This window comes from Akebia trifoliata, chromosome 10 (genome assembly GCF_017979445.1).
Source record: "Akebia trifoliata isolate Shusen 1 chromosome 10, ASM1797944v1, whole genome shotgun sequence".
NCBI classification, from domain to species: Eukaryota; Viridiplantae; Streptophyta; class Magnoliopsida; order Ranunculales; family Lardizabalaceae; genus Akebia; species Akebia trifoliata.
In genome coordinates, this window is record NC_141384.1 from 14,146,141 (window position 1) to 14,170,779 (window position 24,639).

The following is a 24,639-nucleotide window of genomic DNA, read 5'->3' on the forward strand; positions in this document are numbered from 1 at the left end:
CTGGAGGACACACTCCTATTAAATCTCAAGAAATCAACAATTGGCCAATTCTTCTTTGAGGATTTAGCAAATAGCAAAGGAAATCGTAATGATAAAGGTGAGCCTCCATAATATGCTTTTAAGCCGTATCTTGTTGGGCTATCATCCTAAAGGGTACTTTGATTCTAATCCTACTAAAACTAGATTAATTAATGAAACTCACTTACCACCTATCTTCTCAAAACCAAATCTGATCACACCCCTACCTACTTTGAAAGCCACCCACTTCTAAATTCGTGGAACACCTTCGTGATACCTTTCCAAAGCCTACACCCGAACGAGGACTTCACCTCTTCACTCTCCCACCCAAAAGGCTTCTTTCCATATTTTGTCTTAGTATCTCTTTTCCACAATAATATTTCTAAATCAAAATTAAATGGTTAATCTAACATGCTTGAATTTGGCAAAATACATACCTTGAACAATTTTTTTGAAACAAAAACATTTTAAAAATGAATCTGCAAATTTGATGTTCCCTACCTCAATTTATTCAATTCTTAGCCTCTGAACTCGACGTTTTGAATCTTTATTCAACTAGTCCAATTTTTTATTCACTTTCTAAAGAGATAAAAACCTAAATTAAAAGTAAATGAGCAAACAATTTTTTAAATTCGACTTCTCTCAAAGGCTTAACAGGAAACAAATATGAATTTGCTCGTTATATACCTATATATGCATTCATATTCTTCTAAAATATTTTTTGGGCTAACGAACTTAAACTATCAAATTGAGCTAACACAAGACCATTTTTTTCAATTGTTCGATATTTAATGACAAGACTGATGAGACTATCGTTGTTCTTCTCACCGGAGTTAATAATAATATTAGTTAAGTAGGGGATCGAACCCAAGACAAAGGAGGAATAGAGCTGAGCTAAGAAGATAAAATTCAAATTAACTAAAAGGAATTAAAACTGTTTTTCTTTGTATTTTTGAACTTATAAGAAGATGTAAAATTGCTAGAAAATAAACTAAAGTAAATGAAATTAAAAGCAAGTAAACTTATGAATTAAAACACCATTGGAGGTGGATCTACCTAAAACATGTTAATGAGCAATTCCTAGTCTCTAGCCTTTTTATAACTCAATCATAAGGGCTTGGTGTTAGCTCCTTAGATCGGAAAGTTTTGCAAATAAAATGAAATAAGGGAACAAAAACAAAGTAGAATTCTTTGAAAATTTCTTACTACAAATTATCTAATTTAAGCATACTTTATCTTGATTTAATCTAAGCATATAGTATCTATATTAAGAATAAAATGTGCAAGAAACTTAAAGAGAATTCATAAGCATTTTAAATAAAAGAAAGGCATAAAATTAAAAATAACACAAGAACTTGCTCTAGGTTTTTCCACTCTCCAATGGAGGGGAACTTAGCCTAATGTCATTGCAAGAGAGGGAAGATAAGAGATGAAGGAACTTTTCTTCATTTCATGGAGAAAATTACAACTTCTTCTTCTTCTACTTCTCACAAGACTATTTAACCAAAAGAAAATAACTAGAAGATGAAAATACAAAATATAAGAGAATAGGCTAAGAGCCTTAGATTAAAGGAGTCTTAGATAAGAGAACCAAGATGGGACCCTTTCTCTAGAAATGAAGGCTCTATTTATAGAGAGAATGTGTGTAGAAGAGTCTAAAAGTAGCCTCCACTTTTCTTTGCACAAAAAGACAAAAGAGGAGAATATGAGTTAAGGATTAGGGCATTCCAAAGTGGGCCCAAATGCTTTTGTCTTGAGATTTTAATTCCAATTTGTTGATTTTCTGCACAAGAAACACACGTAATTAGATTTATTTAGTAAATGAATTTATTTATATATAATTAAGCCTAATTAACATGCAACGTGGTGATTTGAGGCTTATCATGATTATTATCTTAATATGGATAAATAGGTACAAAAATCAAGATAAATATCCAAAAAATGTGTGTATAATTGAGTGTTTGGAAACACTCATCAAAGACTTGATTGACTCAAAATCTTTACTATCACAACTTTGATTAATAAGAAGCAAATTTCATAAAATGTATTTCTTGATGTACATAATGAATTTTCTGGGAGTTACAAAATTGTTTTCCACCTTGGCCAAAGCTTCAACTAGACTTTTCCAACCTTGTTGGTCTTTTCCTTCCAGAATGAAAATTGCAGGGTATCCTTTTCGATTTCTAAGATTAGCAACTCTCAGGTAGGCTTCCACCCCGTCGCATATTCAAAACCCTTTCAGCGATTTTAATACCTAGTTGGGAAGAGAAAATTTTCCATAACGATTTCTCCAACGGCTTTACCAAAGCTTCTTTCACGAAGCCCCTAAGACACTCTATCTCCTTTGGGAGGAAGGAAAGAGATGAGTGACCAAACCTATTCTCTCTTCCATCGTAATCACTTGGAAATTCTTTAACCAACCTTTCTTCAGCAAGAAACTCTTAGCTTCTCCATAGATTTCAAGTATCCTTAAATCCGGGACATAAGAGTTATCCTAAAATTCTATCAAGACATTATATTATAAACAATACAACGTATAATAAAGCATCCATAAAAGAAGAATATTCTTAGCTAAGAAATCATGGTAGATGCTTGGATGTGATTTTGCTTATGTATGTTAGGTTCACCTCTTTCTATATAATATAATTTTTTGGGATGGGGTTTTCATGATGATGATGGTGACATCACCTTTCCTATTTCTCTTTTAGAAGTAGGATTCAACTAGAGCAACTGTCTTTAATTTCAGGGAAATTAATAATATCAATAAAACCTTGACTTGTATAGGAGTGGAAGAATGTTTGACACTGAAGCACCATGATTTTTTACATGTGATCATGGTTCTACTTTCTCAATGTTGATTGTAAACTCCAATCAAGAATTCCTCTCGTTTATTTTTCTCTATTATATATTACATGTGTATCATAGTGTCTCTCTTTATAATGAGTGCGGAAATAGATTTGTTTCTCTTATAGTTATTTTTATTAGATGAACATTTTCCGATCATCTCGACAAAACTGAAGAGGACCACATTTATTAATACTTGTTTCCAAATGTTACCCCATAATGACATTCCTTTTTTGGCCCAATTTTGTATAAAGATGGAGAGATTGGTGAGGATGTGACCTATAAATTAGTGCTCCAATGGCTACAATGAAACGCTTTTGAAATATTATGTCTATATATGCTCTGAAAAGAAAGGATAGCCCGAAGTTAGAAGCTATAGGATCTGCTACTTCCACCCCCTCCTCTGCCCACGCAACTTCTGAGAACGTAATTAGTAGGCAATGATCCCATTGAACAAGCATCGAACCAAGCATCAAAGCAAGGGATTTGACCCATTTGTAACTATCAAAAAGTTTTGGGAAGAATTGGATGATGTGAGTGCGCGTTGGGGTCTTCCTTGGTGCATTGGTGGTGAGTTTAATGTTATTCGCTTCTCCTTTGAAAAGATACCGGGGGGGGGGGGGGTCGAGGGTAACTTCTCGGATGAGGAGATTTGGGGAGTTTGTGAATAGAAATGGGCTGTTGATATTCCTCTTTGCAGTGGGAAATTTACTTGGTTAAATAGGCAAGAAGCTCCAATTCTCAATGAGTTGGATCGGTGCTTGATTTCTTCATATTGGGTGGAGGGGTTTGGAACTTTAAGAATCTGTCCCAAATCCAGCTTCTAATCATTGCCCAACTTGTTTAAAGGCGGGAGAATATGTGGTTATTGTATCCAAACTTTATAGACTTGGTAAAATCTTGGTGGGATGTTTTTCCTTCTTGTGGAAGATCAGGTGTGGTGTTTAGAAATAAGTTAAAGGCAATTCAAGAAGATTTGAAAAGGTGGAACAAAGAGGTTTTTGGCTCGATGGATGCATAATCAAAGGTTTTAATGGGGGAGATTGAAGTTCTTGATAGGAAGGAGGAGCTAGTTAGAGAGGAGAGGGTAAAAAGGAAAGATTTAAGAGCTCAATTTCAAAGGTTGGTGGCTATGAATGAAATCTTTTGAAAACAAAAGTTAAGGGTGAAGTGGCTCAAGGAGGGAGACGACAACACCAAACTTTTTCATTGTATGGCAAGCTATTATAGTAGAGTGAACTTTATTTCTAGATTACAGGTCCGAGGTACTTGGAGAGTGGGAGATGAATAAGTGGCTTTAGGTGTGGTAGATTATTATAGGGGGTACACTGACAATTTTTCGATGAGACCTTTGCTTGATAATCTTCCTTTTGATAGTATTTTAGTGGATCAACACTCGTGGCTTGAGAGCCCGTTTGACGAGGAGGAGGTTTGTTGTATTGTGAGTGGGATGGCAGATGATAAAGTTTCAGGGCCAGATTTTTTCTCAATGGGTTTCTTCAAATTCTGTTGGGAGGTGATTAAGTTTGATTTATTGGCGTTTCTTGAGTTCTTCTAGGAGAGTTTTCTTGATCATGGGTTAACTGTACTTTTGAGCATTGATTCCCAAATTAGAAGGGGTGGAACATATTATAGATTTACGTCCGATCGATCTTGTTGGTTTGGTGTGTAAGATATTGTCCAAAGTTATCGCTCTAAGATCAAAGAAAGTAATCCAGGATGTAATCGGTTCTTCTCAACGGGTGTTTCTTGTGGGTCGTCAGATTCTTGATGGTGTTCTTATTGCTAACGAGTGTATTGATTCAAGAAGGAAGCAAAAAGAACCGGGGTTAGTTTGCAAGAAAGACTTGGAGCAAGCTTACGATCATGTAAGTTGGTCATTCCTTGAGTATTTGTTGAGGAGAATGGGGTTTGGGGAGAAATGGATCTTTTGGATTTTGAACTGTGTTTCCTCTCCTTTTTCTATCTTGGTAAATGAGGCTCCTAAAGGCTATTTTAGAACTCAAGGGGCTTAAGGCAAAGGGACTTGCTATCGTCCTATTTATTCTTGATGGTGATGGAAGCGCTTAGTAAAATGTTGAAATGGGTGGTGAACGAGAATTTGTTGGGTTTCAAAATGGGAAATCATCTTGTCTCTCATTTGCACTTTGCAAATGATACTTTGACTTTGATGTTGGATTTTTCAGTCGCCCAATTAAGAATTCTTAGCGGCATTCTTGGGTGCTTTTAGGTAGCGTTAGGAATTTTTTTTAACTTAAGGAAGAGCAAGTTCTTTGGGATTTGTGTAGATCACAGGGTGGATGTGATGGCAGCTTTGACTGGCTTTCATGTGAGAGTGCTTCCATCCACTAACCTAGGTCTTCCACTTGGCACTAATTAAAGAAGCAAGGAGATTTGGGACCTGGTGCTTGAAAGAATGGGGAAAAGGTTGAGCTCATGGAAAACGAGTCATCTGTTGAAAGGGGGGTAAATTACTTTGATTCAAGAGTACCCTGACTAGCATACCTAATTACCTTTTGCCTTTATTCTCCTAGCCCCGTAGTGTGGAGTTAAAAAAATGGATAAGATTCGTAGGGACTTTTTTTGGCACGATAAAGAGGATAGGAGGAAATATCATATGATAAGTTGGAAAAAGATTTGCTTGCCTAAGATGAAAGGAGGCCTGGGTTTTGGATCATTTGCTGCAATGAACTCTTCTTTGCTTGCTAAGTGGTTTTGGAGGTTTGGAGAGGAAGTTGATAGTCATTGGAGAATTGCGGTGGCTCAAAAGTTCAATGTGCAGGAGTTTGGGTGGGAGAGCGGAGATGCAGAAGAGTACTTTGGGTATGGGGTTTGGAAGGGTATTCTTAGAAGACTTCCATTATTCCACAAGATCAAATTCAAAGTTTGAAGAGGTAATAGGATACGCCTTTGCAAAGACAGGTGGTGTGGGGATGTACCTCTTTTGGAGCTTTTCCCTGATTTATATAGAGCGTCCACGAAGAAGGGAAGGACTATTGACTCTTTTTTGGTGGGTGGGGGTAATTATCTGCGGTGGGATTTTAGCTTCAGATGATATACTTCAACAACTGGGTGATGAGTAGTGTGGACCGGCTTTTAGAGTTACTTGGACTATTTCCAGTTGATGCAGATTTTGAAAGATAAACCTTGGGATGATTCAAGGGATGGGAGCTTTTCGGTTCGATTTGTGTATGTTGTTGGGATGTCGAGGTCTAACTATTGTTTCCTGGTTTCTTTTATTTGGGGTCTCAAAGTTCCGTAACAAATCTTGGTGTTGGTTGGGCTAGTTGCTTTGGGTATATTGACCACCATGGATCAATTGATCATCAAAGGTTTTCATTCCCTTCATTGTTGTTTGTTATACTTGCAAAAAATGGGGAGACTACCATTCACCTCCTATTGCGTTGTGCTTTTGCTTGCCATGTATGGTATCATTTCCTTGGTCCCTATGGAGTGGTTGGGTGCTTTCCAAGTACTATCAAGGAGCTCTTTGAGTCTTGGCTTATAGTTGGTGTTTTTCAGAGCAGCTAAGCAAATCTTGTGGAATCTACTTCTTTTTTCCATTTGTTGGGGTTTGTGGAGGGAGAGGAATAGACGTACCTTTGATGGGATGGAAATGCAGCTACAGGATTTCATTCTATCAAATTTGGGTTTGTTTTTCTAGGGAAAAGTGTTTAAGGGGACATTTTTCGAGGATTTTGTTATGAGATGGGATCATGTTTGTAATTTTGAGGGGACTTAGAAGGTTGTACTGTTCTTTCTTCCTTTTGATAAGTGGTTCATCTCGACTCCATCTTCCTTTTCTTTTTCTCTAATAATTTTTCAACTTATCAAAACAAAAAAAAAATAGAAAGAGAAAATTTACAAGGCAACAATAGGTTAGTCATGCACTTTGAGCTGAATGTTGGTCATTCTAAAAAGATGTTCATAGAATTGTTGTTGTGGATGTTGAAATGAATTAGACATAATAAAAGAATCAGTCATTAGAGGTTGCAAAGAGCCTGAAAAAGACGCGGATTGATGTAGAGAGCAAAATATGAAGTTAAATTCCCTGATACAACATAAGTTTTAGATATAATTGGGTATTGTAATCGGATTCTTGTTGTTGACTTGAACAGAACAATGATTTGAGAAATGTGAATCCACATTTGTCTTGTTCTATCTAAAGCTTTGGAACCTTGATTTGCATCCTAAAGCCCTAATTGAAAGCAGTTCTCTATTTCTTTTTCTTCATTTGATAGGATTGTTATTTTTCAATGTCTCACTACACACAAACTCCTGCAGATCCTAACCGTCCAGGCATGCACCTGAAGCTGATAAAGTTTCTATTGAAGTTACAGTCCCCACGTATAATATATGTGTCTTGTAATCCTGCAACTTGTGCACGCGACCTTGATTATTTGTGCCATGGCGTGGTATGTATCATCATTGTTATTTTTAGATGGATAGGTATCATCTTTATTAAATATTTTGGTCCTCCTCTGAAACTGCTGGATAATTTATGCAGGTAGAGCAAAATATAAGAGGATGTTACAAACTGAAAAGTTTCCAACCAGTTGACATGTTCCCTCACACTCCTCATATTGAGTGTGTTTGCTTGTTGGAGCTTAATTGACCCACCGTTCATTGTTATCTTGCTACCCCCGGTGCCATGGTCACAAATATATTTGACTTTTCTTTCTTTTTCCTATAACCACTTTTTCTTTGTGGAACTGAAAAACTACTTCATGACTATGTACAATTGCTTTGAATGCCCTTAAACAGTTCTCTGCAGGAGAAGTGACCAGATCCTGCATGCATGTGGGTAGAAACAATTGTATAGTCAAGCAATTGGTAAGTAGATTTCTCTCTCTTATATAACACTTTTTGTCAATCAAATTTAAAATTCCATTTTTCATTTTAATTCTCATCATTGTCATGCTGCATTTCTCTACTTGTATTGATGATGTCTTTCATATGTTCAAAGAATTATACTGGAAAATAGTCTTGGGTTGCATTGGATTGGACTTCACCTTGTTGGGTCAAACAAGGAATGAAATTTGATGCACTCTTTTTATTATTGTTATTATGTTATTATTTTTAATGAGCAAAACAATTTCATAAACTAGGAACGAGGGATGCAAAGCCAAAAAAAAACGAGTGATTTTAGAGTATATCATGATTATAGGGTTTTTAGAAAGCGTTGGGAAGAGTTTAGGTGATTTTTGGGGGAAAATCGGAGAAATACCCCCACTATATAGGATTTCTAGTTCGAAGTCAGTAATGGCACTGCCAAAAAGAGGGCTTTTGTTACTGAGAATTTCTCTGCAACGGTGGCACCGCCACCGACCACCAAAATCAATGGTGCTACCCACCACTACTTCTGACTCTGCCAGGATCAATTTCAACATGGTTTGTTTAGACAACACAATGTATAAATACAGCACCTTATTTTCCCAAAAAAAGAAGGAACCTCCCTATTCCAGCACAATCTGTTCATATTTAGTTTTTCTTTTCTATTTATGTTAAGTTACTAATGAAAACAAGGGACTACCCCATTTGGATTCAATAAAAATGATTAAAAAAAAAAAAAAATCAAAGAATCAAAATCTAATTTTTGATTTTAGGAATAAAACCCGAAATTCTGCTTTTTTAGTAGAATTTTCAATCTATAACTTCTCTAATCTTTTCTGTAAAACCAAGTTTTAAAAATTATATGATCTCAATGCTCTTAATTAGGATTTCCATAACCTGTTTTTCGTTTGAGGGATCAGACTTACTGATTGAAGGACATACTTAGGTTTCTATGGAGCAATCTTCAAGGACAATGGAAGCATTTTAGAATCTACTCGAAACCCTAGCTCTCAAATGGGAAAACATTCATTAGTAGGCCTACTTGGTCAATGGTTGGTTTCTATGTGGAAACATTGGATGACAGATTGGATGGATTTGGACTTACGGACCAGTTGGACGTCTGATATCCTTTAACTCACCAGCTATTTTTCCTTGGATAGGTTTCACAATGTTGGTGTTTTGGCAGAGTAATCGCATGTATCCCTAGTTTGGGTTGTTATGTTTTGTTTATATGTCATGAGTTAGTGTTAAGACATAATCGGTTCAGACATTACATACTGATATACCTCTTGAACTTGCGAAATGTTCTAGTGCAATAGTTTTATGTACCCTGGAAGAGAAGTACATGACTGAAATCCATAACCATTGTAAGTTGCAATTTTTTTTTGTAGGGGAACTAAGCAAGCTCGATGCTGTCAGTGATTGTGGAACGATTCATGTGCAAATCCTAGAATATGACAAACGGATGCTGGTAGGGTGTGTGGCTTGGGCCTTTTTGTGAAGGCTTCCTTTTTTTATTGTATGTGTTTCATGGGCAGCATGTATGAAAAAATGATCAAAACAATAATATACTCTTAACAAAAATTGATTGGAATATTTTTATTTATTTTTTTGAGTATTTAAATACTATTATTATGCAAAAGAAATGATAAAAAAAATCCCTAACAATGATTTCTGGTGCTAGATGAATATTTAAGCAACCTACATTTTAAAACAGCTCATTATGTGTAGGTGTTTCATGGCTTCATCAAAGAGAAATCGGAAAGTTGACATATTTAACATGCTTAACATACCCCTAAACATGTAAAAACAATCTCTTAATTACACAAGCATACAATAACTATATCCAAGCATGAAAAATACAACAATAAGAAATTGATGATTTTGGAAATTATTTTGACTATGATAAATGATGCAAAAAACAATAAACAAACTAAGCTGAACTAATCCTAAAAATTAGAAAGTTCACTGCACTAAAAACTGAAAAAATTATATTTTCCACGTGATTAAGAACATTATCTCTTGGTCATCCTCCCAGTCTGTACAACCTTATTTCTCATAACTAGAATATCAGGGAAATTTATTTTTAGGTGACGAGAGCTAATGAGATTTTTTTCTGTTTGTCCCCTTTTTACTACTTTTTGTAGATTGCATGGTTTAAATATTGAAATGTATTGGTATCAGTCGAGATTGATACAAAACATTGAGAACATAGATTGGAAGATAATTCATTGAGGATCGATCACATGAAAAAGAACCAAGGCCATGGCTTCTTCCACAAGAGAACTTAGGTCTCAATGACTAATTATCTAGGTTAAGCATAATTCATCTTGATTTAATCTAAGAATGAGTTATCAAGGTAAAGCATCACAAGTAAGGAAAGCTATATCAAGCATGAGAGAAAATTAATTGAGACAATTAAAACTAGATTAAAGGAGTTGAAATGAAAATGACATTAAAGCTTCCTCAACCTCTCTCCCGGAGGGAATTGGCCTCTCATCCTTGCAAGATCAAGACGATAGAAAATATAACGACAAAGATAAAGCAAATCAATCTTCATTGATTCATAAGGTCTAGAGTACAACACTTCTTGTCTCTCAATTTTAGAAAATTATAGAGAAATAGGAGAAGACAACTTACTTCTACTAATTACAAAAGAATTAGATTTTCGATGGATGAGATCTTGTCCAATTGATCCCCAATAGGTTTATTTGTATTTTTCTGCAGAACTTTCTTGAGTGGCATACATGTGAGCTCATCAATTGCCATCATCAGCAAGTGAGAATCAGTTCTCGAAAGCAAGTAGGCTAGATGACATCAACCAACTGTGCCTTGGTGCTTTCTTGGTGCGCTAATGTGAAGCTGACCTTGATTTGCCTCCATTTTGGTTTGATCACTTGGTCTGATTACTTGATTGTAAAGGGGTTCTCACTGTTTTTATTTTGGCTCCTTATTCTTGCTTAAATGGATTGAGAATCCTAAAAAATAAATCGTAAACAAGTAGGCACTCATCACACCCTAAACCTAATTTTTTTGCTTGTCCCAAGCAAAAAGGGACAATAAGAAGATAATGTTACATTCATAGGCAGCACGACTGTATGTAACGTATTGAGTAAGCCCTTAAATCCCTAGGTTCTTCTTAGTGGACGAGTTTGGCTCATGAGAGTATGTAGTAAATATATCCACAAAATTCAAACGGTACTGTAATATAATTATCAAGATCAAAATACATATTCATAAGCACATGTTAATTTAGATTTAATGGTCAAATGGATGAAATACTTGAGATAGTCCCAATTACTATTCCTCTCTTGTAAAACTCTAGAAGTCAATTACACCTTGTGTGTAAGTGCATTTTTGACTGGAACTTTGAGGTTTGATTTCCTAGAATGAGGCTTAACTCCAAATTAAAAATAATGGCTGGGTTAGCCTAAGATCTATGTATTTGAATCCAAACTAAACATCCTATCTAGGTTAGCAAGAGGTGTGGATGTTCACTTTAATACCTTTAAGGGGCGTTATCTATGATATTCCAGTTTATCCAGATTTTTTTACACTTGATGATTTTCATCTTACAAAATACAAAACTTCTACTTTTCAGCTTTCTCACCCTCAGTTTCTTTTCGAACTTTTTCGATATTACCTTTTTGCCTCTACATTTCTTTTACTTTTTTTTCTCACTTTTCACTTTTTTTTTTTTTTTTTTTTTTTATAATTTTAAAGAAAAGAAGGTAATCCTTTTCAAGATACCCAATGTAATTCATTGGTCACTGTCTAAGACGTATTTTTGATTTAGTTTTATTTTTCTTCTAATAAGCCAACCAAATGAAGAAGGAAATCAAAGTTCATAAGATTTGATCTTTCCTAACACTCTAGGCAAAAAAGAGGGTCAACATTCACTCTATTTGACCTAGACACTTGCCAACTAATCAGAAGTGTGTAGACATCCCATTTTTTGTATCTGCCTAATGCGACAATTTGTCACCTGACTGTAATAGATTCCTAATGAGAAGCGTAAAGAACTCGAAAGTTGGAGAGTACCTTTCCCAAATTTCTCGTTTCTAACTCTTTCATCTCTTTCATTCATTATGATTCAACATAGAAGTTTGCACACACTTAGAATCGTTACATCTTGTACTCGATTTAGCAAGTATGTACACTTAAGTTTACTACATATTTTAATAATCTAGAAACTTCACAACGCTAGGAAAATATAACTTCGAGACTTATAAATAATTATGTTGGGACTGAAAGAAGCCTGACGCCGAAATTCATAAAATTTGCAAAACTTAACAAAATGATAAAAATACCCCTCATGAATCTTGTACCTCTAGAAAGTCTTGAAAGTACCTTCATTGCCTTTAGAATATCATTTCGAGTCTAACAAAACTCAAATCGGCAAAAAACAGAGAAATTTATAAGAAATCACAAAAATGATCAAAACGCCCCTCAATGTTTGACTTTTTACCTAGAGACTGACTCTTAGGAAAATGTGATAAAAAAATTATCAACAGATTTATGTGCATAAAAAATAAAATTAAAAATTAAAAATTAAAATTCTCACATTGAAAATTTTAATTGATCAACAACCGACAAATGACTCAAATCAAATAATAAAAAATCAAATTAAAATTTAATTGATCAAAATTAAAATTAAAATTCAATCAACCAATCAAAAATCAAATTAAAATTAAGATTCAATCAACTAATTAAATCCAAATTAAATTTAATTAACCAATCAAATTCAAATAAAACTTCAATCAATTGATCAAGTTAAAATTAAACAAAGGGCTATCAAATTATGACAAATGTGGGATTATTCCCCATTTGTTAAAAAAACGTGGAAACAAAGATAAAAGAAGAAAAAAATTTCATAAGGAAAAACAAAAACATTCAAAAAAAAGAGGGAAGGAAAAGAGAAAAAGGAAAGAAAAAAAATATAAACAAATTTTTTTATAAAAAATCTCCTTGTCTCTTACGTTTTGGGCTCTTGCTAGACATACTCTCTCCCCACGTATCTACTCCCTCTCACTCTCCACGTTCTCCTCTCTATATTATTTTTTCTCATTTCTTTAAAAAAAATAAAAAATAAAAACCAGAAAAAAATAGAAGGAAAAGAAGAGAAGGAATCTCTCCGAGGACTCACATTCTTCATCCTCTTCCATCACACCTCTTGCAATTTCCTCAGATCGCACTTAAAGGAATCTTACACAACTATTTTTTTAGATGTGAGTTTAGCTTCTTATTTTTTTCACTCTTAATTCTTCTTCTCTTCCATCCCCCTATTTTTCTCAAATTGATATTATTTTTATCATCATACTGTTTTCTTCTTATCGTTGACAATTCTTCAATTTCAAAATTTCTTACATTATCATAATTTTTTTATTTCCAAATTCTAAATATGATTGTACTCTTCAATTTCAAAATTTTACATATTTTCAAAACTTGTCAATATAAAAATTAAGAATTTTACACATGTTCATTTTTTAATGATTTGAGAATGTTACATGATATTGGTTTTTACAGATTTTGTGATTTATGCGTGTTCAAAATTTTCAAAATTTCAAATTTTACTTGATACTGATTTTTACCAATTTTGTGATTTATGAATATTCATTTTCTAGACTTGATATTCTTATATGATATTGATTTTCATCAATTTTGTGATTTATGCATATTCATAATTTTTCAGATTTGATAGTTTTATATGACATTGATTTTCACCAATTTTGTGATTTAAGTATATTCATATTTTCCAGATTTGATAATTTTACATTATATTGATTTTCTTTTGAGATTTATGTATGATCGTATTTTCCTGATTTGTAAAATCATTTTACGTGATATTAATTTTTACAAGCTTTGAAATTCATGTGTATTCATATTTGGTAGTTTTGTGTGATATTAAAACTTGTCAATTCGTCGAGTTGCCATATATTCATAACGTTCTAATTCAAAAAATTCATATTTATATTTTTCTATTTTTGAAATTTCATATTCATAAATTCTCAATTTTGAAAGTTCATATTCATAATTTCCCAATTTGAAAGTTTATGTTCATAAATTTCTAATTTGGAAATTTCATATTCATAACTTTCTAATTTGGAATTCCATTCATAATTTTCTAATTAGGAATTCTACCAAAAGCAATGTTTTCCAATTTTAAAGATTCATACAAAATCAGATTTTTATTGATTTAATAATTTTGCTAATCTCAATGATTTCCAATTTGAAAAGTTCATGTACATTTATACATTCTTGATTTAGCAATTTTCTTGACTCAGAGCGTTTACATATCCTACCAATTTGGCAATATTTTTTTTATTTGATTCGTATTTCACCAATTAGGTAATTTGGCTTCAAATTGTTTACACATGAACTTTAGAATATGAGATGTGATAAGGCCTTTTTTCATTTTTTTCCCTTTTACGTCAAATTCAAAGAATTATGTGATGTTTGAAAAATTTTTAGCCATAGGATCTGTTTAGAAAATTTGGCATAAATTGATGATGATTGGATCTTAGTTTGACTCTAGTCTTGGACCATTGACCATAGGATAATTTTGGATCTTAGTAGAGATAGATCATCTCGATCGAGTGGTTTTGGTGCCTAACACTTTCTGAAAACCCGTAATATGATCCCATATCCATTTCTCTTATCCGTGGATCGATTCGAATCCGTTTTGGAGTTATTTTTTGTTCCTAAAACTAAACTAGGTGGCGACTCCCAATTCTTAGAAAATCTCCCATTTACCAATCAAATATCTTTTTACTATTTAGTGAAACAGGGTTGAGACGATTTCAATAACGACACTACTAGGGACTTTAGTGTCAAATTTGACCTGATTCAAGACTATCCTTAGGTTGACTTTTTCACTCAAGTTAACCAGGGATAGACTCGTGACTAACCTTTCTTACATTTGTAGTCACTATAGACTTATAATGCATTTGGACTCAATATTTACCATCGGACTTAGGTTAATTTATATCAAATTTTTAATCATGTGATTAAGAGTCAAGCTTTCAAAATCAATGATTAATCTTGGTTTACTTTGATTAAGTAATAATTGCTCCTAGACATTCTAAATCGTCGTCGATGCCATTTTGGGTCCGTCAAAAGAGTTGTCTTGTTAGAGTACTATTGTTAAATTCAAGTAGTCAACCCTTGCTACAAGAAATAACAAATACCATGGATGAAGCAGCATTCTATTAGATTTTGGAATCCTTTTATGTGCAAATTATTGCCTCTATTCAAACACAAATTGAGGGCCTGAAGAATGAAAAGAAAAAATATAAAGCTATACAACCTCAGCTTATGTTTGACCTCGTCGAAGACTAAGAAGATGATCAATTACCCATTGACCCTATCTTAGCCCATCGAATAACTCTGGTTGAAACTTTCATGAAGAATATCAAGGACCTCGATGATCTTACCCTTAGATTAGGTGCAATGGAGTTATTCCCTACTGTTCGTCTAATAGAGAAATTCACAATATAAGATAGAGATAAGTTTAACGAGATTGAATGCACTAGGACTTACTTGAGAGTATATGTTGGCATCATGCAATTTCAAGGATTGAACGAGAAACATATGACTTAACTTTTTTAAAGAACTTTCATAGGACTTGCCTTACGTTGGCTCATGTTACTAGACTCATTTTGTGTAAGAACATGACATGAATTGATAAAGGAGTTTATTGGTCGATATTCACTCAACACAGACATTGAACTCACAAGAAGATATTTATAAACGACCAAACAGAAGTTCAGAGAAACCTTCATTAAGTTCTTTGCTCGATGGAGAGCGAAAGTTGCTCAATTGTGGGATCAACTTCAAGAGAGGGAATAAGTCAAGATCATCTTCAAGAACCTTACTCCAAATTATGCCAAGTACTTGATACTTGAGTACCTTCCCATTTTTCAGTCACTCCTTAAGGTTGGAAATCAAGTTGAATATACATACTCTTTGGATTTCTTTGATAACTCGTCTGAGTCAAAATCCAAAAATTCAAACTTAATGCCAATTCCTTATAAGTGGCCAATACCTCTCTTATAACACCATGAAATTTATTACGTATATCGAGAAATTAAATCAACAATATTGACCTATTTTCCTATTAAATTTTAAAATAAAAACTATTAAAAATAAATCGTGATATTATCGATCTAAAATAATAATTTTTAGAAAGATAATTTGTTAAATAAAATATACAATTCAGAAAACCTTATCATGATTATGATTGAAGAATTATAATTTTTAGTCGAAAGTAGATAAAATTCAAAATTTTATAGAAAGTTTTTTTGGACAAACGAATGTTATCGTTGAATTCAAAAGAATAAAAAAATATAGTTTAGATTGTCAACATGCTTAAATCCGAGTTTAATATAACAAGTTATGAAAATATTAATTTTATCAAGAAAAGTTAGGGCATAAGAGGTATTTTGGTCAATAGAGAAAAATCGATGCGGAATTTCGAGAATTCGAGATACACAATTCAAATTGGTTTAATATAACGAACATAATGAAAAACAGAAAAATATATGAAAAAAATTATATTATTTAATTATTTTTATATTATTAAAATATTAAAATAAATTATTTTATTAAAATTGGATTTAATTATAATTATTTATATAAAAGGGATAGGTTTAAAATTATTAAAGTGTTAAAGGGGAAGAGTGTAATTAATATAAATATAAATATTATTATATTATATTATTTTCTATATTATAAGTTAAAATGCGTTAAAAGATTTGAGATACAGTTGTATTCCGTTTACATATTATAATATAAAATATTATGTTCGTTATACCTATGAGATTGAAATCAAAACAGAGACGGGTGAGTTTGAAAGTGGGTTCATGCATGTTGCATTCAATCAAGATTTAAACACGTTTAGGATGAGAATTAAGTTTCAACACTGAAGAAGAAAATATCCACGATTTCGAGATCTACTTAGTCATCGGATTATTTAGTTGAATCTTCGAGGAAATTAGGTTAAAAAAATATTTTTATATCGTAGAGACATGTAAAACTCTATTGGGAAGGTAGAAAACTTATAATTTCAAATTCGTATCATACTTTTCAAGGAAATCTATTTTATTTCAATTTTTATATTTCATTTCAAATTTATTATGATCTAAATTAAAAAATCATACATCGAATTGTAGAATAATTCGTTTTATATATTTTCTTTGATATTTAAATATGGTGAAATAAAACTAAATAAATTTGGGTGAGTGTAACCATAAAATAAATTTGTTTATCAAATTATTTTTCATAGTAATTTTCGTAAAGTGTTCATTTTAAAAACTATTAAAATGCATTATTTTGAAAATGTATTTTCATTAGATGATTATCTATAAAAAATGAAATATTTAAGTTTCAATTTGAAATGGAAAATGAAAGTCTCAATTGTTTATAATCAAGAATGAGATTTTCGATTGGTGGGAATCGAGAATGGGATTCTCGGCTCTATGTGCTTATGTTGAGGAATTTATATGTTTAGAGTGTTTTTGAGCACTGTGTAATAGAGCATGGGATGCAATTAGGACAGTAACCATGTGACGGTATACTTGCAAGTTTATTGTTTTATGATTTATTACTTTTGATATAATGTTGCATGTTTATAATTTTAAAAAACTTGAAAATATCATCACACTTGCAAATTTATTTCAAATGAATTTTGAAAAATATAATTATTATTTTTGTTATCCATTAAAAAGGTAATGAATGCTCATAAGATTAATCAAAAGTACTTTCCGGAAGCAACCAATTAATTGAGAATAATAGGGGTTTGATATTCTCTCCGATTGTATGGGATACCACTTGAGAATATCTTTGTATTTATTATTGAGAAAATTCTTATTTTATCTTTATTGAAAAAAAAAATTGTACTATAAATATGATTTGTAGATGACTAGATTGATTGACGACACATGCATACCACAGAGGTACGATGAAGCTAGCTTGTCAAATGATTATTTACAGTTTATAGTAGTCAAACAATTGATCTTCGTTAAGGATTAACGACCAACCTGAACCAGAGAACACGATCAACTAATTATGGGAAATTGTCAGATCGATCATAAAATCAGGACTTAACAGTGAGTTCCACACTGGTTAAGTATTGGAGCATCGATATATAGATCAGTACTTTTGTATCAGTCGTGTACCTCGTCATTCTTATCAAATACATCACTAGGATTGATATTCTTATGACATGTTTATGTTTCTTTTTTTATATTATGAGATATAGATATTTCATTACTGTTTTATTAAAAAATAGTTTGTTTTGAGTGTTATTCATTTTGTTTATTTATTTAAAAACTTGTATTATATAAATATATTGTAGACACCCCATTTTTTCATCTGTTTAATTCGATAATTTGTCACTTGGTTGTTGTGGATTCCTAATGATGAACATAAAAGAACTCGAAGGCTTGTGTGTACTGTTTGATTCCTTCTGTTTCTAGTTTCTTTTCATCCCCCTACTTGTCACGACTCGACATAAAAGTTTACGCATGCTTAGGATCGCTACATCTTACACCCGACTTAACAAGCACATACGCATAGGTTCGCTATATAGTTCGATAAGTTAGATACTTCGCTGCACTAGGAAAATATAAATTTGGAACTTAGAAATACTTACACAGTGACTAAAAGAAACCACACGCTAAAATTCAAAATTTTTTTATAAAAAATTATCAAAATGACGAAAATACCCCTCATAAATTTTGGACCTCTGAAAAATCTCGAAAGTACCTCCATTGTACTCAGATTGTGATTTCGAGTCTAACGAGATCGAAATCGATGAAAACAGAGAAATTCAAGAAAAATCGTCAAAAATCGTAAAAATGACCAAAACGCCCCTTAACATCCAACTCTAACAATGAGACCTTGATCCCTAGGAAAATAAAATTTAAATAAAAAATTAAACCAAAATAAAATTTAAATTGAAAATTAAACTAACATTTAACTAATATCCAATTAAAATCCAAAATTTAAAATCAATTTACAATCGTAAAATCAAATTAAATTTCAATTAAAATATAAAATAAAAATTATATTTAAATTAAAAATCAAGAAACCAATTAAAAATACAAAATCAAAATAAAAAAATAAATTGAAAATCAAGTTAAAAATCATTCAATTAATCAAAATGCAAAATTGAATTTTAAAATCAATCAACCAAATCGACCAATTAAAATACATTCGATCAAATCAAAATCCAATTAATCAACCAATTAAAATACAAAATCAAAATCAAATTAAAATTGAATTAACCATATCAAATTTTAAAATTAAATTTAAATATAAAATCAAAATCAAAATTTAAATATCAAACTTAAATATCAACAAAAACCAATCGAAATTCAATTCAAAATCAAATTCAAATTCAAAATCAAGGTTAAAATTATTTGAATCAATCAAATCGATCAACTAATCAAAATAAAATAAAAATAAAATTAAAATTGAATCAATCAAATCAAATTTTAAAATCAAAATTTAAATTCAAAATCAAATTAAAAAAATTCAAAATCAAATCATAATCAAACAAAAGTCAAATTAAAATTCAATTGATTAAGCAAAGTGAAAATTAAAATCAATCAAACTTTTAAATCAAAATTCAATCCATCGATTAACATTGAAATTAAAATCTAATAGACCAATTAATATTGATTAACCAAATTCAAAATTAAAATCGACCAATCGAATTCAAAATTAAATCAATCAACAAAAAAAAAAAAAAATCCACTCGATCAAATTGAAACCAAATCCGATTGAATGAAAATCGAGTTCCAACCGACAAATCAATTTAATAGTCTATGAGAGATCATTAAGGCGAGTAGCGTGGGATCACCACCCCCCATTCTCAAAAAATAAAAAAATAAAAAATAAAAAATTAGAAAAAGAAAAAAAACGTGAACATACATTTTCTTTTCTAACTCTCTCTTCCCCATGTCCTCCACTCATTCTCTCCAATTTCTCATAACTACCCATGTCCTCCACCATCTCTCCCATCTCTCCCTATCTCATATTTTGATGATAGAACCACCATAAAAGGAGATCAAAGGAACCATTAAAGAAAACAAAATGTTTTTGAGGCTACCATTCAAAAAAACAGCAACATTTTTTTTACCATTAAACTTACTACCTTCTTCTTCCTTCTAGAAAAAAAGAAGCCACACCTTCTTCTCCATTAACGTCTTCAACTCTTCTTTCTCACGTTGGACGACAATCTCACTTCTTCTTCTTCTCCATTTTAAAAAAAAATGTTTTAGAGACTACCTTTTAAAAATAACAGCAACATTTTTTTTACCATTAAACCTACAACCTTTTTCTTCCTTCTTGAAAAAAAAACCACACTTTCTCCATTAACGTCTTCAACTCTTCTCTCCCACGTTGGACGGCAATCCCACTTCTTCTTCTTCTCTTCCTTTAAAAAAAAAATGTTTTTAAAATTACCCTAAAAAAAAAACAGCAATATTATTTTTACCATTAAATCTACAACCTTCTTCTTCCTTATTGAAAAAAATAACCACACCTTCTTCTCCATTAACGTCTTCAACTCTTCTTTCTCACGTTGGACGACAATCCTAATTTTTCTTCTTCTTTATTTAAAAAAAAAAAATCCTACAACAATCATCTTCTTCCATTAATATTTTTTTGTCCTCTTTAAAAAAAAATCAAGAATAGAAGATACCCCCAATCATCTTCTTTCTTTCATTCTCTCTATTTTTCTTCTTCTTCACTACATCTTTCTTTCAACTATATAAAAAAAAAAAAAAAAAAAAATTTGGAGGAAAATTTCCACATCAAACTCGCAAGATCACGACACTACTCATAAGCTATTTCGAGTTTTCGTTGAAGGAATCTAAGCATTCGAAATCATTCGACAAAGATAATTTTTTTATTTACTTTTATTTATTTATTTTATTTACTTAATCTTGATTTCATAATTTTTTATGTACCCGAATGGATTCGTCGATTTTTTAAGTATACGTGGCATTAATGACAATTTTTAAAGTTTTTGAAATATTGATGGATCAACCAATTGATTATTAATATTATTGGATCGATTTCCTCATTTTCTAATATTAATGGATTAATTTGTTGATTTTACGAAATGTATAGGCTAATTCATTAAGTTTGGTGCACGTAGCGATTTTGAAAAATCAAAATTTTTTTGATCAAAATTATTGAAGTGGACTCACTGATTTTGGGTACATTAGAAATTTGAATCGATTTTTTTTCTATAAAATAGATATTTGAGTTAAATAAATGATTTTTGCGCATGTGACGATTTTAGAAAATTAAGATTTTCTTGATCAAAATTGTGAGTCAACTCACTAATTTTGTGTACATTGGAAGTTTCAAATAGAAATTTTCTATGAAATGGGCACGTGAGTCAACTCACTGATTTTGTGTACATTGGAGGTTTAAAATCGAAATTTTTTATTAAATAGGCACGTGAGTCAATTCACTAATTTTGTGTACATTGAAAGTTTAAAATCGAAATTTTTTACGAAATGGACACGTGAATCAACTCACTGATTTTGGTTCACGTGGCAATTCGAAAAAATCAATTATTTGATTAATAATTTGTAGGTTAACTCACTGATTTTAGTTCACGTGGCAATTCGAAAAAATCAATTCTTTGATTAATAATTTGTGGGTTAACTCAATGATTTTAGTTCACATGGCGATTCAAGAAATCGAATTTCTTGATTAATAATTTATGGGTTAATTCACTGATTTTGATGCATGTGGTAATTAAAAAAGAAAATGAAATCTTTGATTAATAATTTGTGGGTTAACTCACTGATTTTAGTTCACGTGATAATTTAAAAAATCAAATTTCTTTGATTAAAATTGATGAGTCGACTCATTGATTTTGGCGCACATGGCATTAAAATTCGAATTCATATTTTTCAAAATGTGATTGAATTGATCTATTAATTTTTTGTGCCACGTAAGCCTTACTAAATTATGGGGTTCCATCATGCGAAATGCAAGAATTCATGTATTTATTTTAGCCGTAAGATTCGTTTAATAAATCCGATGTAATTTGATGATGATTGGACCTTAGTTTGACTTTTAGTGTTTGAATGTTTACCATATGATATTTTTGGATCATAGTAGAGACTAATTATCTTGATCAGATGGGTTCGGTGCCTAACACCTTCCGAAACCCGTAACCTGACCCCTTACCCATCTCTCTGATCCGTGGACCGACCCATATCCATTTGAAGTTAATTTTGGTTCTTAGACCTAAACTAGGTGGCGACTCTCTATTTTTTAAAAATTCTCGAGATACGTAGATCAGACCCCTAATCCACTATTTAGCAGACGGTCGTCGGGTCGAGGCGATTTCAGTGACGACTCTACTAATCATCTTGATCAGACGGGTTTGGTGCCTAACACCTTCTGAAATCCATAACCTGATCCCTTACCCATCTCTCTAATCCGTGGACCGACACATATATATTTGGAGTTAATTTTGGTTCCTAAACCTAAACTTGGTGGAGACTTCCTATTTTTTAAAAATTCTCGAGATACGTAGATCGAACTCCTAATCAGCTATTTAGCGTACGATCATCTGGTCGACGCGATTTCAACGGCAACTCCACTAAGTCTATATTTGATTCAAACTGGGTATTGTTTGACATGTCAAAGTAGAGTTTTCACTGAAATCGCCTCGACCCGACGACCGTCTGCTAAATAGTGGATTAGGGGTCTGATCTACGTATCTCGAGAATTTTTAAAAAATAGAGAGTCGCCACCTAGTTTAGGTCTAAGAACCAAAATTAACTTCAAATGGATATGGGTCGGTCCACGGATCAGAGAGATGGGTAAGGGGTCAGGTTACGGGTTTCGGAAGGTGTTAGGCACCGAACCCATCTGATCAAGATAATTAGTCTCTATTACGATCCAAAAATATCATATGGTAAACATTCAAACACTAAAAGTCAAATTAGGGTCCAATCATCATCAAATTACATCGGATTTATTAAACGAATCTTACGGCTAAAATAAATACATGAATTCTTGCATTTCGCATGATGGAACCCCATAATTTAGTAAGGCTTACGTGGCACAAAAAATTAATGGATCAATTCTGTGGCGCCCCGCCGAATGCTAACACAAATCCCCATGTCAAATCTCGAGGTATTATGTAACACCTCGAAATTTCGGCATGGTCTCCTCTGTTTATGTTAGCATTCCAAGGCGTTCAACCTGCACCTGATAACCGACATACAATCCTGCATACATATATAAAATATAATACTAACGGAAGCTTATACACATCTAATAACGTACGAATTATCAGAGTGCGGAAGAAGAAAATTTACGGGATTATACAAAATTTTCTCACTCTAACAAGAGTCCTAACGCTCAATACAAATCTATAATACTCCTAGACAAATGGAGTATAACTCCAATACTTACCAGGTGACGGACTCTGGCTGTCTATCTGACCCACCAGATGATTCTCACTCATGTTCTACTCCTGCTCGCTAAGCTTCGGATCTGAAACTAAAAAAATGGATGATGAAAGGGTGAGTAACAATGGTCACCCAGTAAGGAAACAACAATTTCTGCCAATAACCTCTCCTAACATGAACGAATAAACATACTGAATCATTTTAAAATAAACAAAGTTTTACAGAAGAAAACTACGATTAACTGGCACATATAGCCAGGGATGAGCAACTAAACATTTTAAAACTCACATTACATCGATCAGCAGTACTCACTATAACATTCTCTTTTTATACAAATCTAATTGATCAAATGGAAACAATAAACATGCATTTCATTTTATATATCAAAATAAGCAACAGATAGATAATACACGATGGTGGAGTATTGGAATTAGAGAGTTGGGATTCACGACTGGATCGCTCCCAGTCGGGACATGATGTTACAATTCCTTTCTAGCTTTTAGTTCCTGATTTTGTGGCCGGTCGCTGCCCTTACCACGTTTGGTTGACCATTTATCCGGCTCAGGCTGGCCGTTTGACGTGACCGTAAGCAATGGGTCTCTTTTCGATGTGTCAGAACGTTCGACTACTATAGATTGTTAGTGATCACTGACTAATCATCTTCGTCTATGCCTATCAGGCGTACATGTGATTCCCAAAGATACAAACCATTCGTATACGACCACCTTTACATTACAAGTTCACTGGTAAAGATAGAGAGGAATAAACCCGGATTCCAGTTGTGACTCCACTCTCATACGCGTCCCATACCACGTATGAGCTTGGTGGTCCCTACCGTACATCCCAGGATAGTACACCACTCCGGATGATATGACGCACTATCCCTTCAGGCATTCACAGACTCTTTAACAGCTCACAAAATAGCTACATATATATTATTTTCATTTGAAAACAAAAGAGAAATTAACAATACAAGGTTGAGAATAGATATCCAGTTTCCTACCATGCAAGTGTGGCCACCCGGCCTAAAATAAATAACATAACAGAGCGCCTCGCGCTAACAGAAAGTAAATAAACATGCAACCAGTAACATTATCCCTGGATATCCGTTCACCAACTTGCATACAACACAACAACGTAAAATGCAGACATCACCCCTCGGGTGTGACTCTGACATTTTACCGTTTCATACCCTTTTTCCCTTTTTTTCGACTTTTACAGTTTTCAATCTCTTCATAAAATATCCATTTTCTGATATTCATCAACTCAATATGAGTTCATTGAATATTAAATCACATTTTTCAACTATAGAATTTATTTCTATCAATAATATTGAAAAAAAAATACAAATTTCATATCAAAATGGGGTCCGAGCAGTGCACAAGACCCAATTATGGCAATAACCCGTTAAAATACCCTACCCACGTATAATTTATTAAAAATACAATTAAACATATCAAACATGCAATTTCTGGCGTGAATTTTTGAAATAACA

General features: G+C 32.5%; 1 protein-coding gene across 3 annotated transcripts in view; it reads left to right on the top strand.

The window, feature by feature from the left end:
• Positions 1–11,301, top strand: part of LOC147393162 (RNA methyltransferase family protein) — a 49,143-nt gene extending 37,842 nt beyond the window's left edge. Inside the window, exons 9-12 of one of the 3 annotated variants that reach the window (XM_086455551.1) lie at positions 7,147–7,277; positions 7,370–7,695; positions 9,087–9,166; positions 10,423–11,301. In XM_086455551.1, coding sequence (XP_086311677.1) covers positions 7,147–7,277; positions 7,370–7,477 — 239 coding nt within the window. In that variant the 3' untranslated portion in view covers positions 7,478–7,695; positions 9,087–9,166; positions 10,423–11,301. Of the gene's footprint in view, positions 1–7,146; positions 7,278–7,369; positions 7,696–8,641; positions 9,067–9,086; positions 9,302–10,422 lie in introns of those variants that run through there. The other 2 variants (XM_086455550.1, XM_086455552.1) reach the window with 2 other exon arrangements.
• The last annotated feature ends 13,338 nt before the right edge of the window (positions 11,302–24,639 follow it).